The 18,515-nt window shown below is 41.0% G+C and overlaps 1 protein-coding gene across 5 annotated transcripts in view; it reads left to right on the forward strand.

The window, feature by feature from the left end:
- The window catches only part of gria1a (glutamate receptor, ionotropic, AMPA 1a), a 48,328-nt gene that overhangs the window by 15,039 nt on the left and 14,774 nt on the right, over window positions 1-18,515 (forward strand). For all 5 annotated transcript variants that reach the window (XM_088430690.1, XM_088430692.1, XM_088430693.1 and 2 more), the window contains exons 4-11: window positions 4,438-4,622; window positions 7,497-7,550; window positions 10,539-10,697; window positions 11,800-11,967; window positions 12,772-12,876; window positions 12,975-13,085; window positions 15,800-16,006; window positions 16,757-17,202. In XM_088430690.1, coding sequence (XP_088286816.1) covers window positions 4,438-4,622; window positions 7,497-7,550; window positions 10,539-10,697; window positions 11,800-11,967; window positions 12,772-12,876; window positions 12,975-13,085; window positions 15,800-16,006; window positions 16,757-17,202 — 1,435 coding nt within the window. The remainder of the gene's footprint in view (window positions 1-4,437; window positions 4,623-7,496; window positions 7,551-10,538; window positions 10,698-11,799; window positions 11,968-12,771; window positions 12,877-12,974; window positions 13,086-15,799; window positions 16,007-16,756; window positions 17,203-18,515) is intronic.

An 18,515-nucleotide genomic window follows, 5' to 3' on the forward strand; every position in this document is an offset into this window, starting at 1 on the left:
AGAGGCATTTGTTGAGTCAACTCTGCAAGCAGACGCTCATATTCTGCCCCGTTTAAATGCTCCCTCTGTTGGCTTAAACAAAAAAGAAAAGGCTGTTGACATGAGTTCATGTTATAATGTGGTGTATTTCGATGGTTGGAGTCGAGCTGTTGCGTAAACGGGGCTCGGGATCTGTGTCCGGCCCCAGCGTGTGGCCTGTACCATGCATATTTCCATATTTGGCAAATTCCAAATGGCAGTAATTAAAAGCCTATTTTACACAATAGGCTGTCTTTTAAAACAGACAAATTTGTTGTTCTCACGCCGCAAAGCTTACTGATGTGCGGTGACAGTGAAGATTTCACCCTCTTCCTTTGCTCTCCTGATGCATGATGGCTTTTGTGTTCCGCATGTCTAAAAGATTCTTTTAAATGTCCTGTGATCCCTTCATCCTTCACTCACTGTGTGTTTGCGTGTACTGTATGTGTACTGGGTGACCTCCCGCCACGTGTGATTGAATGGTAGAATTGACTCAGTGAAAATCTTGAAGTCGTCTGTTGCCTGGATACAACATTGCCGTCACCTTAACCGGGGAAGGTTATTTTAAGACTATGACAATAATATCACAGTTGGGTTAAAATGGTTGGACATTTGTACTTATTCACATCTGAACAGAGCTTTTATTTTATATTTGTTGCTCTACTATCTTTTGTTGTCGTCTAGAGGTACACTCTGCATATGTCAAATTTAGCCCAAGTCAGGCTCATTTACTGCCATTAAAAATTTGCCATTTTGAGGGGTTGAAACTAAAAATCGTTTTTTTTTTTTACAATTCAGAAATATAAATATTTATAATTATCTAAATAATATAGTAGTATGATTAGTATACTAAAGTAGATAAGCTCTTATATATGTTGCACATCAGTTCACTTTGATTACGCCTTTTTACCTTAAGTTGTATTTTTTTTTGTAATTGATTATGTGATGTGATGCAAGCTACCAATGCTAAAAAAAGTACATTTTTTTTTATTTTACAAAAGCTAAGATAAGGGAATAGATAGACATTAAAACCATCATACAGAATACCAACAAAATGGTTTCCTAAAGGGTTATTTTCTCTATTCTCAATTGCCTGGTGCCCAAGGGTGCTTGTGGGAGCTAGATTCCATTAAGATATTATTCTCATTTAGGATGCTTTGAAAGGACCGTTTTACTTTGGCTTGTCCTACGAGGCCCCTTGTCAGCCTCCTTCTAAATCATTGGGGTGCTTCAGCTACTTGTCTTCATCTAAAATAGGATGTTCACTGAAGGGATATGACCCAAAATGTTGGGGAGGATAAAAGTAAAAAAAGAGGGTGAAAATAAAAACCCTAAACCAACCAAAAAAAAAAAAAGACCTGGACCAATTACTTGAAAACTCATTGTGAACAATACACTTACTTTAGTCTTCCATTTGCATGATCTGACGAGATAAATGTCAGTGTTTTTAAAATAAACATACAAAAAGTCATTATCCTTAACTTGTAACCACTGCCTTTTTCCAGAAATATCATTTATGGTATTATTGAAATATTTTTTACAGAGATATTTGATTACTGACAAAACAGACGTGTGTTTTTCACAATCACAGTAAATTTGAATCAATTCTCATTTTTTTTATAAAACTTACACTCATCACAAGCTCGTCATCAACCTCATCAACATCAATAAGGACAAGACACACCCACAAAACCATCTGTTTGAACTGCTGCCATCAGGTAGAGGCTTCAGAAGCCTGAAGGCCAGGACTGCCAGGCTGGCAAACGGCATCTATCCACAAGCCATCCAGATTCTAAACAAATCTCTAACACTAATCTGCCTCTTACTACATGCATAAATAATATTTATATTTAATATTTTTATAATTGTGTGGTTGAATGTAGGTCTGCATCTATCAAGTATTTTAGTATTTGAGGGCCCTACTGAAAATTCAAGAGTACTAGTGTAAATGCTACTGATTTTTCATTGTATTTATTTAACAACTTTCCACCATAAAAGGTTGCTCAAAATGCAGTTGACTAAACATTTAACTACTGATCACATAGCTTCAGGAGTGACTGATGGTTCAGTCAAATAATTGAACTAAATTAGGCGACACGAAAGTCTCCCAACTCAACTTGAAGCTGGTTAATTCGAGCACTGTGTTCGTGATCATGACTTACTTTTTCACTTTTATGCCAATGAAGAGCTAATTCAAATCGAAATCACATGGGAGCTGTCCTTGGTGCTGAAATTTCACGGCAACTTTTCAGGGCAAAATGCTCGCACATTTCCCTTAAGCCTTCTTCAACAACATCCTATATCGCCAGTTTGCAGGTTTCAGTGTTCAATTAAGTTTCTCTGTTTTTTTGTGCGAAATCTCTCTCCACTGAGGTCCCCGCTGAAGTGCATCACTTCTCGTCTACATTCACCGCTTCCTGGCTGTCTCATTTATTTGCTCATATTGCGGTTTATTTATGGAGGTGGAACGTCATCCATCCCTTTGTTACTTAATGACTTGGCGTCAAATAGGCAGCATAGATTGCCTGGAGAGCCGTGCATTCAAAAGCACCAAGGCGTCATTTTCCAGAGACAGAGAGTGCATTTATCATGTTCCTTTGACAGAGAGCGTTGTTAGTGTTGTTCTGCTTGCCATTTTTACATTTGCTAAAAATATATCCAATGCCTAAACAGACATGAACATATGCGCGGGGGTGTACATGCAAACATTGTCTGGAGGCCCAAAAGACATTGCTATACATAAAAAAAAAAAAATCATGTACTTCTTTGTTTTTTAATTTAGTTATCACGTGCGAGTGCCCCGCTAAAGTGAAATAAAGACTTTTTGTTTTTTCCTGTGATGTGTGTGACTCCCAGTTTGAGTGGCTGAGAAACAGAGCAAAAAGCAATGAGTTCGAGCATGGTGTGTTTTCTAATCACCTTTTTATTCCTGTTTCACCAAGTGTTCTCCCATTGGCTGCTCTCGCGCTCACTCCAGTGTCCAGGCAACAGTAACTGTGGAAGTGTCACTTGTAATTGTTACTTGGAGGATGTATACCCGCTTGCGACGGTGTCTTTGGCTGTGATGCAAGGGTTGAGTGTTTGTTGGTGTGGGTGGTCATTATTTAGGCCAGCACACTTGGAATGGACCCAACCACTCATTACCTTTTGTACACAATTGAGAAGGGAAGTTCAGATGGATGCCTAGAATGTTACTGTGGATGTTGAAAAAAATTGGAACTTAGAATACAATTTGATGAATGAACACTTTTTTTGCTGCATTCAAACGAAGCTGAAAAAACTGCAATTAACCAGAATATCTTTATGCTGCATCTGAAAAGGTATAAATACCGTCAAATGTAACTTATCATTTTCAATGTGTTTACAAAGAATTCCAAACTCTTTCACATATTTGCATTGAACATTCTTCGCTAGCTGTCTGCATTCACCTGTATTTTACTAATTTCTCCAGAAATTCCATGTCTAGTTCAATGATATGATTCAAGTAGGATAATGGCAAATTAAGAACTGTTTTTTACATGAGAAAGAAAAACACAGCTTGTTAAAAGTGATTTTATGGGGTATTTATACACACGTGTGTGGTATTGATGGGATTTAATGGCTATTATTTGCTATTTTATAGTGGTAATATGACAATAATAGTCCCCTGTACCACCTCTACACCGCCCGTGCAAGTAAATACTCGGCCAACTTATCGTGTTTAATCTTTACTTTTGTTTTCATTCCGCAGTTGGGGATGAGTAATTTTGCACCGAGTCGGTCAAGTAAGCAGCAATGTCTCAATTATTAGTTACAAAGTTTTATTGTAGAAAATGTTGAAGTGGCAAAAAAATTTTGAGGGATACTAAGAACAATATTTCATTTGTTAAATCTCCAGCGTGCGAAAAGTAATTTATATGCATATATTGAACTGTGGATGGTTTAACAGGATTTTGCTTCTTTAAAAGAATAATTCAAAACGCCTGTGCACTGAACCACCCTTCCCCAGTTAAAAAAAAAAAAGAACAATCCAAATATAGGATGTCTGTCTCCTGTTGTGGACAGATCAGTAGTACGTCCACTCATTCACTCACTGACTTATTCTGAACAGGAAATTACATACAGTTCACACACGGGTTCGTTCAGTAACGGTAAATGATGCAGTGACTCATTCATGAATGGCAAATGGCATAAGTTAAGCTGCCGATTGGTCATAAGACTCATAACTGAATGAAGAGCCAATCGCTTCAGTGAACCGTTTACGTACGTTCACACAAAAGATTCGTCCTCCTGAACAAATCACTCACGCCTGACGCAACACAATACCAAATGCCAATCTGATTGATAACAGTGGTGCATTTTGATTGTTTTCTTTTCATTGAATTGTATTCCTCTTCCAAATTAGTCACATTCTTGTTTGGTTTATCTGCTTTTGTCCAGGACTCACGGTGCTCCAGAAGGTCTTGGACACAGCCGCAGAAAAGACCTGGCAGGTGACCTCTGTCAATGTGGAGACCATGACGGAGGCATCATTCTTGAAAGTGTTCCAAGATTTGGACAAGAGAAAGGAGGGGCATATTATCATCGATTGTGAGACAGAGAGGCTCACCGGCATCCTTAAAAAGGTAAAGAGCATTTTTCTCCGATACGTTCACATCCATTGTGCTTTAATGATCTTAAAACCTCAAAAACAAAGTCCATCTGTTTGGTTGTTTTCCCCTTTGGGCATGTGAGATTTGTTTCGCACAGTTAGCTTCCTCAAAGGAGTTTAGAAGAAGTGGTTTTGTGTACTCGGCTTTGCATGGTTAAACAAGACAAAGGGAAATGACGATACAGAACACAAAAGGATGTGCCGGTAGCGACAACATTTTTTAGTCTGCTGTTATGTGCATTCTCCAAAAGATAAACAACGCAGTTTTTGCATTTTCATCCAGAAATTCCTCCATGACAGGATGAGCTCTCACAGCAACATTGCTTGGATCAAAATGATCCAAGAATCATAATTGACAGCCTGATCCGTCAACACATGAAGAAAGTGTTGTATGTATGATTTTGTGGATTTTTATGATTTTCCAACGACCTTTAAGCCAACTGGTGGAAGGGGAGAGAGGGATTATAGTGTCTAGCAGAATTTCTCCCTGGTGTCCAGATAACAGTTGTTTTGAGAGCAGGCTGGCAAAAAATGTAATCGACCTTGAGTCCATTGTTACAGGTTCAGAATGGGGATTTGATTAGCCAAATTTGCAATCAACTTCTTCGAGGCAAGAGCCCAAATTCTACACGATGACAGCCATTTTGGATGAGGGCTCATAACCACGGTTGAGCTGATCGTCGCATGAGTGTGTTGCTTGCTCATCCATCCTGAATTACTCGATTCTAACTTAGATCAACCAATAGCCCAGAATTTAAATGCATATTGCCTTTTTGTTTTCTGTTGCAGCTTAAAAGATTGATTGACTTACTAGCTTCAGAATTTTAACCGAGACAGACATCAATGTACACACACGTGTGATTATTGTTTTATTTTTTCAGATTTGTTAGTTTTTTATTTTTTATATTATTTTGTGGTGTAGTAGGATGGAGGAGTGTACTTGTTACAGTTATAATCTGACGAAGATTTTATAGGCGAAATTCAATTGAATTGTTTCAATAGGTTTTAAAATGTTTCCGAATACATTTTAATTTTATTTAATTGACCGTTTTTGCAATTAACATTTTTTCATCGGTTTTCCTTAACTATAATACCCTTGATACAGATACATGCACACACATATACACAAAAACACAACACGTTCTTATCATAAGGTCTGTGCAGTGTTTCATGAAACGTTCTTCCAATTTGAACAGTCTCCATGTTTTTGTTGTGACGACCCATGAATCACGCATTCACACCCACATCCACGCCCACAACAATATACACACATTCAGTAAAGACGACGTGAGTGTTATTGATGGCCCGGTCAGCAGTTAAGGTTATTGCATCAGTTCTCACCGCATTACAGGAGCCCGGACTGAGACGTTTTCCACTCAGACAGCCGACATCAATCACCCACATCTGCTCCCCGCTCCCGCGGTTGCCCCGCTTGTGCACCCACAGAGTATCTGACACCTGTATGCAGCGGTGCGCACACATGCCCGCAAACACACACAGGTCTGCTTCTTTCGCCCTTTAAACTCCCGTGTTCATCTCATTCATCTCTTACAGTACACAGATTCTCACACGATAATGTCACAGGCAGTATCCTAAGGGTGACTTTTCAGAGAAGCTAAATGTTAACGTAGTCTCCTTGGAGAACATGCGCGGTGACGGAAGTGTTACTAGAAAAATATTAGGGACTTGAATTTCATTTGGGGATGTGAGACGTGACCCTTTTGGGGGGAAATGTCTGAAAAGCACAAATTTGCACGTGCCAAACGTTTGCATTTGCTAGCTCACTGTTGCGGGTGCGTTTGTGTGTGCGTGTGGGAACGGGTGCCCTCCTCGTGCTTTTCCTTGCCAGAGGCTTGACCGCAGGGCCCGCCATGAGCTGGGGTCACCATTAATAACAAATGCCACCTTCTGCTGTGACCTGCAGCGGTATTGCGCACACACATGCGTACGCACACAAAACATAAAAACAATCGCTCAAGCCCTCGGGGCCAAAGGCTGAGAGAGTTAGAGGAGCAACAATTTGTGATGTTCTGCACTCAGACACATGAACGAGCTGCTTATCCACTGTAAGTCACATGATTTAGAGGATGCATGACTTTAGACTGGTGGTGCTTGCTCAGGCTTGACTTTGCTGACACAATCGACAGCGAGTTGTTAAACAGTAAAACACTGTCTTTATTTAGGCAAGAGATTTGCCTTGAGCGCCGCAAGGAGGTGCAAGGGAGAGGGCGGCCTATTTAAATGTCAGTCAAAGTGAGGCCGAAAATACACACGTGAATAAATCGATGTTGGCACTATACTCCACACCTCTCGACGTGTTACTCCATCTGGCTTGAACCTTGGGGGTGGGCTGACCGGTCAGCGGTAAAGGCAAGGGAATCATTATATTGTGTGTTGCCATGGAGATCAGTAGTTCTCAAATAGGGCTACAAGCACACCTGAGGGTACGTGACGGCACTTCAGAGGGACATGAGATTTTAGCACAGTTTCTGCAGGTATCGGAACATCTACTTTAATGCTTTTAAATGCTGTGAGAGGAACACAATTCCTGATGTTGGCATCAGCTGGCATTGAGCAACTTTCCCATACACAACAAGCCATTTATACAGTACATACACACACACACACCTACACACACATATTTTGAGCCATTGCATTATACTTTATGGACCTCCTTTCTTGAATATGAAGAAGAATTGTACAACTACAAGTGTCTCAATTCTTTAAGATTTTCCTCTCTCTCTCTCTCTCTCTCTCTCTCTCTCTCTCTCTCTCGCGCTATGTCTCTCACAGGCATCATGGTAATCAAGGTCGTTTTATCGTTTCTTTTTCTTTCCCTTTTCTGCAGATTGTTGAGCAAGGGAAGAATGCAAAGAGTTACCATTACATATTGGCAAATCTGGTAAGCATTTATCTTCTTTTGTCTTTCTTTCCTGTGGTCATATAAAATACATTCACTGCTATTTTTCAAAAAAAAAGTAATGGTTACAGCTAATTTTGTCCACTGGAGGACGCACTGAAAAATACCACTTCAAGAGATAGCCTTTACCAGCTGTAAAAAGTTAATATTGTGTTTGTTATTAAATTGAGAAGAGAATTTTTCCTGCACAATTAATAGCTTTAAAAATCCCATTTGCTGTCAATGGTACAAAAATCACAGGTACTCAATGCTCAGGTAAAAACCCATCACGGCTCAGCATGCAAAAGTCACATACATGACTAACCTCAGAAAACAAGTGAGCTGACCCTTGCGGCTCGCTACTTAACTCTTACATGAGATCATGTGACGCAAAAATGATTAACAACTAAAAATTCACAGTACTTGACACTAGAAACAAATCCTGAAGCTAATGCATTTCGAGGAAATGGAGCTCAGCTTTAAAATGTGTTTCAAATCGACACGATTACGAGTCAAAGAGACGTTCCAAACGATTTGCCCTAATCAAGTGGCATAGCAAAACACCCTGAGCCGATCCAGTGACAAAGGTCACGCAGTCAGCGTCATGTAAGATTAGATCCATTACCTGGATCTGACTACTGCCATTTTCTTCATGCAAATTCTCTGCAGACCACCCTGCAGCATTCTTCACACTCTCTCTTTGACGCATTTAATGAAAAAAAAAAGATATTGTAGTAAAAGCATTAAAATGCTGCAGTTGAACACCTCACCAGTGTGGCTCATAGAATGACTCAATCTTGCTTGCCTGCCCCGGATGCAAGAGTTTATCCTTACAGTATATGATAAAGTCTGGACATTTCGTTAGTCATCGGGGGATAACAGTTATTTTCAAATACAGGCTTTCAAAATGTTCCTTACTTTTGTTTTCATGTTCTCACATTGAAATGAATGAGACTGTCCAGTCTCCAGGGTACTGGAGTTCCTAAGCTGTGTGTCTCTTGGTGTGAAATACAATATTTATGGAACATATAAGCTGTGGTCACATATGAAATAAATGCTTCAGAGCAGCTGAAATATCCCCCTGATTTGAAAGATCAGTTTTTTAAACAAATTTTTAGCAAGGATTTTTGAATTTCAAATGTATTCAACGTCATCACTTTTTTGACTGTTTAACAGAAATTTCAATATCAACCCCCCCCTCGTTAAATATAAGCTGTGAAATGTTCTTAAAACGCAGTTAGTTTGTGCTCCTTTTTTTATTGCCCCCCCCACCAAAAGAAACAAACAAAACAAACAACCACAATAAGTGAAATCTGAGTCATGGGGGTTAATTTGTATTTTTTTTTTTTGCAATTTGTCGTTTTCTCAATATACTCTATTTTTTTTAATTTATTTATTACTGTTTCACAGTACCAGCGTGATTAACAAACCTAGTACCATGACGATACAGCCGCTATGTTCTTTTCCTTCGGGTATCCCAACAGTAAAAAAAATAATATGTTGGTCATCATGAGGTCTTCTTAAACCCCCTTTCAAATCCACCAGATTTGTTCATTTCTTTCGCATTTCCAATTCGTAATCCACTTTGAACTAAGACATAAAAATGTGACATTATTGTAAATACAAATGAATATGAAATCCAAATGCCCAATGCAGACTTGCCAGCCATTGTTCAGCTGCCGATGTTTCCCAAATATTCGCTCTTAAAGTGCAGGAAAAAGGGCACCTGGCAGCATGCTCACACTTTAGGGAGCAGGTGGTGACATTTGCTTCTACTGAAGCATGAACTGGCTTTCATGTTGCAGTTGTTGCCATGCCAACCTTCACAAGACCCAAACGTTCATGAAAACTGTAGCGCATAAAGCTACTCAGTCAGCCAGCTCTAGTGGCTTCACGATACTGCTCAATTGTGTATTCACTATCTGAGATCGGAAAGTAGTTCCGTTCGCCATGCGGCGCGGAGAGCCGAGGGAAGCTTTACCTTGGATTCAAACAAAAATATCAGAGCGTGCAGTAGAGGGAACAGGGAAAGTTTTTTTTTTTTTTTTTTTTTGCCAGACAATGCAGAGAAGCACTTTCTCCTCTCATCAGTCAAAACTCTTCCTCTCGGACTTCCCACTCAGTCACAACTGTCTGCCTCTTCCCGACAGGCACACTGCTTCCCCTTTGTCCCTTTTTCTAAAATAGCCTTCCTCACATAATAGGGAGGAAGTACACGTTGCACGTATCATTACAGTCAAGCCCATTATGTGCTGGCTGAAGACAAAGCTTGATTTTTGTGCACAGTGGCCAGTAAGGGTCGAATCTTTTCAAAGCCGCTAACTCTATCAACTCCACGTGTCACTTTTGTTTTTAAATGATCTTTTCGCACTACTTTTGCCCCTGAGGAGAGACAGTGAGTGTCGTACATGAGCTTACATTTCAAGTCTAAAAGAGGTGTATGTCATTTTCAGGATGATATTAATAATTCACGATCGATATGATGCAATAGGGTATTGCAATATTCATCTCTGTCTTTTATTTTTCTTCTTCAGCTTTTTCAAAAGCTTACTTGTACTGCATTTGTTTGCTCAACATTTTTATTCTTAAATCATTGTTACTCAATTATGATTTGGCCCCTTGACTTTGGTCATGAATAGCATCACTACAACATATCGTTGGAATCTTAACAGGAGTGATCCTGACACCCAAATGACCGACTTAATAATAATAAATTGTTAAGATTGATATACACTGTGTGGTACTTATTGTTAAGGATTTAGGATTAAGGGTTACCAAACATACTTAACATATCGCACCTCTTATCTGCCTGTTACTGTACTGTATGTCTTATTGATAATTAATCCCACCATAACAGAGTTCGGTGTCAGAACTGTTCGTGCGGCTCTTGCATCATTCAATTGTGCAGGAGCATTTAATATTGTGGCCGATGAGCACACCTTCTCTTGCCCGTGGCTCTCACCCTCCGTGTCTGTCCCCTTTCCCTCACAGGGTTTCCTGGACATTGACCTGACAGACCTGCGGAAGGGTGGAGCCAACATTACCGGCTTCCAGCTGGTCAACAATTCCGAGCCCAGTGTTAGCAGAGTTGTCCAGCAATGGATGGAATTTGACAACAAGGATTCCAAAATGCCCAAGAGTGGACTCAAAGTAATTACAAAGTTTAATTTGCTCCTCGTTTATATTTGTGGTGCAAGAAGTCAAAGTAAAGCTGTTTGAGTACCTCGTAGAGAAGCACGATATGAGTGAAAGACCATATATCATTTGAATGTAATATAGTTGACAAACTAGCATGATGATTAATGTAGTTTGCTTATCTTCAATAAAATAAGATTGTGATTAACAGTAAGACCTTGCTGAGATATAAACAGTAAATCTTTGCTTTGACGCATGCTAAACTCACAGAATACATCAAATTGTTGTCATGACGACTACTTCTGCAATTCTTTTCTTAAAAGAAAATGGAAGTTTTGAGTTGTTTTATTTGAAACTTGTTTGCTGCCGTCATTTAAGGAATGTGGATGAAGATCAATCAGTGTCTCCAAATATTAGCTCATGGTCCTCAGTCTGAAAATGGTGGAATGCCCTCTCCGAATTTGGGATGAGGTCCTGCCCCAAGTGGAGGATTCCGATCTTGTTCACAAGTGAGGGTAGGATAGTGGCAGATCGACAGGCAGATCAGTGCGGCGTCCGCATCCCGGTCTGTCGTGGTGAAGAGAAATCTACATTCCAGCCCCTACCTATGTTCACAAACTGTGGGCCATGACCGAAAGAACGAGATCCCAAACACAAGCGGTCAAAACTAGCTTCCTCCGCAGGGTGTCCGGGTGAGAAACTCGGTCATCCAGGAGGAACTCAGTGTCAAGCCGCTGCTCCTCCGCATTTAAAAGAGCCAGTCGAAGTGGCTTGGGAATCAGATTAGTATGCTCCCGAACGCCTCCTTTGGGAGGTGTTCCACATGTCCCACTAGGAGGAGGCCCCGGGGTCAACCCAGGACACGCCGGAGAGACTATGTCTCTCGGCTGGCCTGGGAACGCCTGGGGATCCTGCAGGAGGAGCTGGGCGAAGTGGCTGGGGAGAGTCTGGGCTTCCCTGCTCAAGCTTCTGCTCCTGCGACCCCAACCCGGAATACAGCGGTTGAAGATGGATGGATGGATGAATGGATGGCATTAAGGAATGTTGATTTTAGATGTGTCCGCATCGTTCTTGGTCTAATTGTCTTCCTCTCTGCTTATATTCTCTGTGTTCATAGTATACGGGAGCTTTGACATACGATGGTGTAAAAGTCATGTCAACAGCCTTCCAGAATTTAAGGAGACAAAGGATAGACATCTCACGGAGGGGCAATGCTGGGGAATGCCTTGCTAACCCACCAGCTCCATGGGGTCAAGGCATAGACATCCAAAGAGCCTTGCAGCAGGTCTGTGCACACACATAGAAGCCTTGCATTCAAACACACAAACCTCGAGAGTCATACAGCCATTTGTGAGTGGCACATGGGCTAACAGATCCTGAGTTGAGGCTGGCTGAGCAAATTAGGGCTGGTTCTGTCATCTAAAGTTCACATGGAGTCGCAAGAAAGTCCGCAGTATCAAAAGTGACATCAAGGCTGGTAAACAATGTCTGCAGGCAATAACACTCAGCTGTGATAATCATGGAATATGACATCAACAATTGAGTGTAGAAACGTAATATTTGGCAATACAAAATGAAACAGTGGACTTGCTGTGAGACTGAAACATTCTCATAAGCGTGCACTCTTATCAACAGGCAGAAACAAGTAACAGATGGGTAAAATTCTCATTTAAAATACATTTCTTAATTTTTTTTCTGCAACTCAGAAAAGCCTTGACACCATGTAGAACACAGACTGTAATAGTATGGATGTACACGGACAGCCTGAGGCTCAGTCTGCAGAACGGCTGTGCAGAGGCTCGCTCGGTGTCGATCTAGCCATCTGCCTTCGGATAGACTGTGGAATGAAGCTGTGTTCGCTCAATTAACTTCATCATGCCGCCAAGACAAACACTGCACTGTACACGACCACACGCCACGTCTGTCATTCACCCCCTTAGGGAGGTGGACACCACGGACTCGGGCGTATGCCGCACCGGCGCTTGTGAACCAATACATTTTGGTGACATTGAGAAAATTGCTTGATTTTCTACCTACAGTATAAATAAGAATTTTGCTAACTTGATGCCAATTTCGGACTAAAACTCAGGTTCGCATCGATGGACTGACTGGTCACATTCAATTCAACGAGAAAGGCCGCAGAACCAACTACACTGTTAGCGTGATGGAACTAGCTCCATCAGGACCCAAAAAGGTAAGCATTGTGTGCTTGGCTCTTGTGTGTTTTTATCCTATAAATCTAGGTAGTATTTTTCATAACTTTGAGAAAGTAATTCACCATCCTTTTCTTAGGTGGGCTACTGGAATGAAGATGAGAAGTATGTGACCACCGCAAGCTTCATGAGGGGGAGTAATGACACATATGGGCTTCAAAACCGTACTTACATCGTCACAACTATCTTGGTGAGTTTGTGTAAAATGGAACCATGCATCCCTTCACCCAATTGGGACAGCGGCAACGACTTGCATATACATTCATATACACACACACACGCACACAGTGAAGACGTAATTTTATCTTGGCAGGAACAGGATGTTCTCAGGTTCTGCCAGTGGAAAATTTGATATCATTTCTTGTCTAAAGATGCCTGCAGCTCATTTCCAATTCTGAATTTATTGGCTTTACATTTGGTATATTTCTAGTATTGATATTTTTGGGGCGGGAATCAGTGCGTGTATCATTACTTGACTTGGAAAAAATCCAGGCCTCCATTTTCTAGACGAGTCAAAAGAAAGATTGAGATATTCTGAAGGACTCACGCGATAGAGTGAGGAAGCTTGTGTGGAGCTAATCTCTGCTGGAAAGCTTGATGGGTTGAAGGATTCCAACAAAGTGTTTTCCTGAAGAGAAATTTGACAGAATGAAGTCATGATGTGTGGTAGGTATAGAGAGCTAGTATGAGGCGGTATGAATCAACATGGAAAACAGAAATTGGTTCTCTATCTCAAAAGCAAAGATGAGAGATTAGGTCTTCGTGTTCATTAGGCTGAGGGGAGTTGCAAGGCAGAGCTTTTACACCTTTTGACTCTTTTTGCTGTCTGAGCTGTTGCTTGAGGCCGCATGCTGTTCCACCACCACGCAGGTGCAACTTTATGCCTGACTACAATGTGGCGAGCGGGCTGTGAGCAGTACAGCTCAAAGAGAGAAGCAGAGTTGCTTTAATGTACCATTTGCACCTTCAATATATTTTTCACGAGTTTTCTTCCACTCTAAACTCTAAAATTGTGCTGTGATTTTTTTTTTTTTTAATGCTGTTCAACTGTTGATCTTGAATAATTAATTGCAAGAGACACATGTATTTTCCGGTTGCAAGGAGCCTAAAGTTTAGATGTGTTTTTAGACTTACAAAATGTCACTGAAGGGTTTAAAAAAAAATATATCATAGTTTTGGATCTTTAGGCATGCTGTGTTGTTCTGCGCAATATCAACGACTACCAATGAGTCACTCATAAGCCGCATCGGTTTACAAACAAACCAGTACATCAAATGAGATAAACTTTATTCAACTTTAATTCAACATCCACGCATAAGACATTGCGAATTATAATGTGCCACTTGATTTTTGAGAAAAGTAAGGGATTTTACCTATAGCTTATGTTAAGAAAGAAGACAGTAAAAACCTGGGCTTTGTGATCCACTGTTTATGGCATCCTTTAGTATGCAAGCATAGGAGGTTGCCAGGCACGGCAATTTGGCAACCCCACTAGTACAAATGACTTTAAAACTTCAAAGTTCTGCAAATTTTTTTTAAAAACTGCAATAATACCTACAATTGAAGAGACAGTTTTTCGGCACACACATTCCACGTAAACATTTCGCTGCTATTTTGATTAAATCCACAGTAAATTGTGGGCAATATGCATGGGCTGTTGGCCCAGCTAAAGTGTGTAAAAATCAAACAAAAACGGGCAAGATGACAGAGCCCTTTGGAGAATCTGGACTCACTCTCAACAGGAACATGCAGACTCGCTCATACAGTTAGATTCGAATGATAATGAGAAAAAAAATGTAATATAAAGGAATGTCAAATGAAGACAAACTGAAATGCTGACATCCATACACGAGGCACACCAAATTACAAGCTACATTGTCAGCAGTTGGCAGCAGCGACCGTAGCTTTGTTTGTACAGGTTGTATTCTCCAGAGTGTCGTGTCTGTCGCTTTAAGTTCAGTACAGCATAGTCTGCTTCATTTTCTCTCATGGGTGCTGATTCATTACCAGCAGGCTAACAATGATCACCTCAGCCACAAAGAACAGCAGAACTGAGACGGCAAACAAATTAATTACTCCTTTCTTCTCCTTTAATCGAAATATGTCATCTGCATTTGTTCACCTCAGAAGATATAGCTCGTGGAAAATGTGGTCGTTCGTGTGTTAATGGACAATTTTTTTTCGGACTTGAATTTGATTTGAAATGCATTTTGGGGGGGGGAAGGCAACATGAGGCCAGAGGGGTAAAGGAAGCAATAAAATCTCATGGCACCCAATCAGTGCGGGGTGCACAAATGTGGCTTATAATTACTGTTACAGACAGATGTAGGAACAGAGGTCAGCCTGGCTGCTCGGACACTAATTTCTCAAGCACGCACACACACATACATACACCCACACAATCAATTCACACACACTTGTACGTACGCTAATCTTTTTTTTTTTTCTTTTCTAATCATCTATATTGTCTTCTGCCTCCTCACGGTCCCCGCTGGCCCATGTGACATTGTTGTCATTACTAATTGTTTGCATCTGAATTGCACATTGTACCTTCAAAGGATACAGCCTAATTAACATTATGTAATATCATCTAATTAATGCTGCATCCAATTCAGACGGAGTTCAAAATGTGTTTCCAATTCAATAGTATGCGTTTCCAAACAACAAGATTTCAGATGGATTATTGTGCCGCATGGATTGCGCGCAGCTTTAATATGAACCATAATGCTGTCACCGCTTTAATTAACTTGAAAAACGGTCTTGCTTTACAGAGCCAAACCACGCTCTCAGTAGCTTATGCCATAACCATATATCCAGATATTTTATGTATCAGAAGTTTATGATTATCCTCGACATTTCAGTCATTCCATCATTTCATTGCCTTTTATGCGCCGTATTTATCAGGAATCGCCATATGTGATGCTTAAGAAGAAACACGAGCAGCTTGTCGGGAACGATAAGTACGAGGGCTACATTGTCGAGCTGGCTGCGGAGATAGCCAAACATGTCGGCTACCAGTACAAACTGAAGATCGTTTCCGATGGCAAGTACGGAGCCAGAGACCCTGACACCAGAATGTGGAACGGCATGGTTGGAGAACTTGTGTATGGGGTGAGTACATAGCTTCACCGTGGACGAATTCGTATCCAGCTGTGCCAAAAAATAAAACTTCAAATCATTTTATTGTTGCAACATTCGTTTCAGCAACAACATGGTGTAGAATGCTGCCGGCCAAAGGTTTTTTTTTTTTTTTCCAGTGTGGCAATTATGTTTCATCAGACCAAAATACATCAGGTTGTAGCTAAAGAATTGACCAGAGATCTTCAATGTGAAGTTTTTCAACCGGAATAACAAAAAAGTCGCTGTCTCAGTGTGCATTTTTATAAATATTGAGACTTGCTAAAAGGCTCTGTTTTAAAATCAAAAATAAATAAATAAATAACATTGTGGGTATGAAAGATGGATACAGACAATTGCACAAGTCAACACCGAGCAGTTGTATTTATATTAAAAATACAAAAAATCATGTCATTTCGCCCACATGGTTAAATCAAATCAATCACATTTTATTTGCATAGCCCTAAATCACTGAAGTCTCAAAGGGCTTCACAGATGTCATGTCGAGACCTCTTTTGAAAAAGAAGTCATACAGAGACATCTTTTCGGTGTAGGCGCACAACAGCATCCCCTGTCAAAGCTCCCAGACGGGGAAGGAAAAACTCAAAAACCTCAATTTGGGGAAAATCAGAAACCTTCAGAAGGGACCACAGGTGGGAGGAGCCCCCTTCCAGGCTCACAGGTGGAAGTGGATGCTACATGGACCAAAATCAACAAAAGTATTATGTACTTTCTCTCTTTCAGAAAGCAGATGTGGCTGTGGCTCCTTTGACCATCACCCTAGTCCGAGAGGAAGTCATCGACTTCTCCAAGCCCTTCATGTCACTGGGTATCTCTATCATGATCAAGAAGCCCACCAAATCAAAACCTGGAGTGTTCTCCTTCCTGGACCCTTTGGCTTACGAGATCTGGATGTGCATCGTGTTTGCCTACATCGGCGTCAGCGTCGTGCTGTTCCTCGTCAGTCGCTTCAGCCCGTACGAGTGGCACGCAGACGACTATGAGGAAGGAGGAGAGCCGCAGAGCCCGAGTCAAGCGGTGGCCTCCAACGGGTTGCAGCAAGGCCAAACAACCAGCCAACCCAACACTAACCAGCAAAGTCCGGAGCAGACCAATGAGTTTGGCATCTTCAACTCCCTTTGGTTCTCGCTGGGGGCCTTCATGCAGCAAGGCTGTGACATCTCACCGCGGTAAGACCTCTAATCTCCACCGCTGACCCGTTTCTGTCTTTCATTCAAATACTAACTGTAACGTTTTGAAACGTGATCATGAAAGATCCTGATGGGAGTATTGAATCTTCCCATTAGTACTCTCATACGTAGTGTCAAAAAAAAACTCTCCAAAGGTCACCAATTAAAAATCTCATTAAGTGTCTGAAATTAAAGACACGAGGTTGACATTCTGAGCTTTCCAGAGAGACGCGCAGGGGGAAATGAAAGGATCACATTAGTATTATCGCTGCTCGTGCGAGTCTGGCCGAGCAGATACAGGATAGGTCAGGAGCTTTTTGTCTCTTTAAACATTCATGCTCGGGTGCATTATTTAAGAATACAAAATTGGATATGTATGGCTGTGTCATTTATCTAGAGTGCGGGCCACCTGCCATCAAAGGACCGCGCTGTTGTTTTAAGTGTTTGTGTGGTTTGAATGACATTTTCCTACTTAAACAATAGTGTCGGGATTAGTACATGGTAAAACATTTGCATGACTTCAGGTAACATTCTTTTTGAGGCTTATACGTGTAAATTGTAAAACTAGCCATGTATTTGATCCTGGAACGCGAACCGAAAACAAACCTTGTTTGCACACCTTAAAGGACAGCTCAGTAAATCTGACACCATGAATCATCATCTCAGCTGTAAATAGTGACTGTACGAGCTTGTGATTTTCATCTAAAATGGTCGCGCTATATATAGAATTTGTTTTGAAACTTGCTTGTGAAAAACAGAAATAAATGACGGCGTAACTTCGTTATGCTTTCATCTTGTGCTACGCTTTGCATCTACTCTTCACAAATAGTTTTGGGAGAGTGAGGTTGACAATCTGCGTACCTTTGCAACCGTCTGGAGATTGCTCTTCGTCATGCTCGATGTAGTTTATTGTTGGAGTTCTCCCGGCGAATGCGTCAGAATTCTCTGCCAAGCGTCTTGCAGGGACAGTTTCTTCTCTCTTCGGCTCGTCGTTTCCGGTTATATGCACACAATCATGCTTTTGTCTGTTTCGGACTACGCACTTCATGTAATTTTGACTTTTATTATGAAAACACTTGGATTGAGCAGGTGCGTAATTGTTCTAACAGTAATTTTTATAACAGGGTGGCCATGGCTATGCGTGCTAGAATATCAACACAGTGAATGTTTCACCCCGCTCACTATTGCCCTAAGGGAACTGCCCTCCCCTTAAACATTTGGGTGACCCAGTTACTTAAGTTAGCACAGCTCTCATTCACACACAGAGGTGAATGCAGATGGAGCTCCAATAGGATCATGAGCTGTTAAAGTCT

Source organism: Hippichthys cyanospilos, chromosome 13, assembly GCF_059441005.1.
Source record: "Hippichthys cyanospilos isolate Australia breed blue-spotted pipefish chromosome 13, RoL_Hcya_1.0, whole genome shotgun sequence".
Lineage (NCBI taxonomy): Eukaryota > Metazoa > Chordata > Actinopteri > Syngnathiformes > Syngnathidae > Hippichthys > Hippichthys cyanospilos.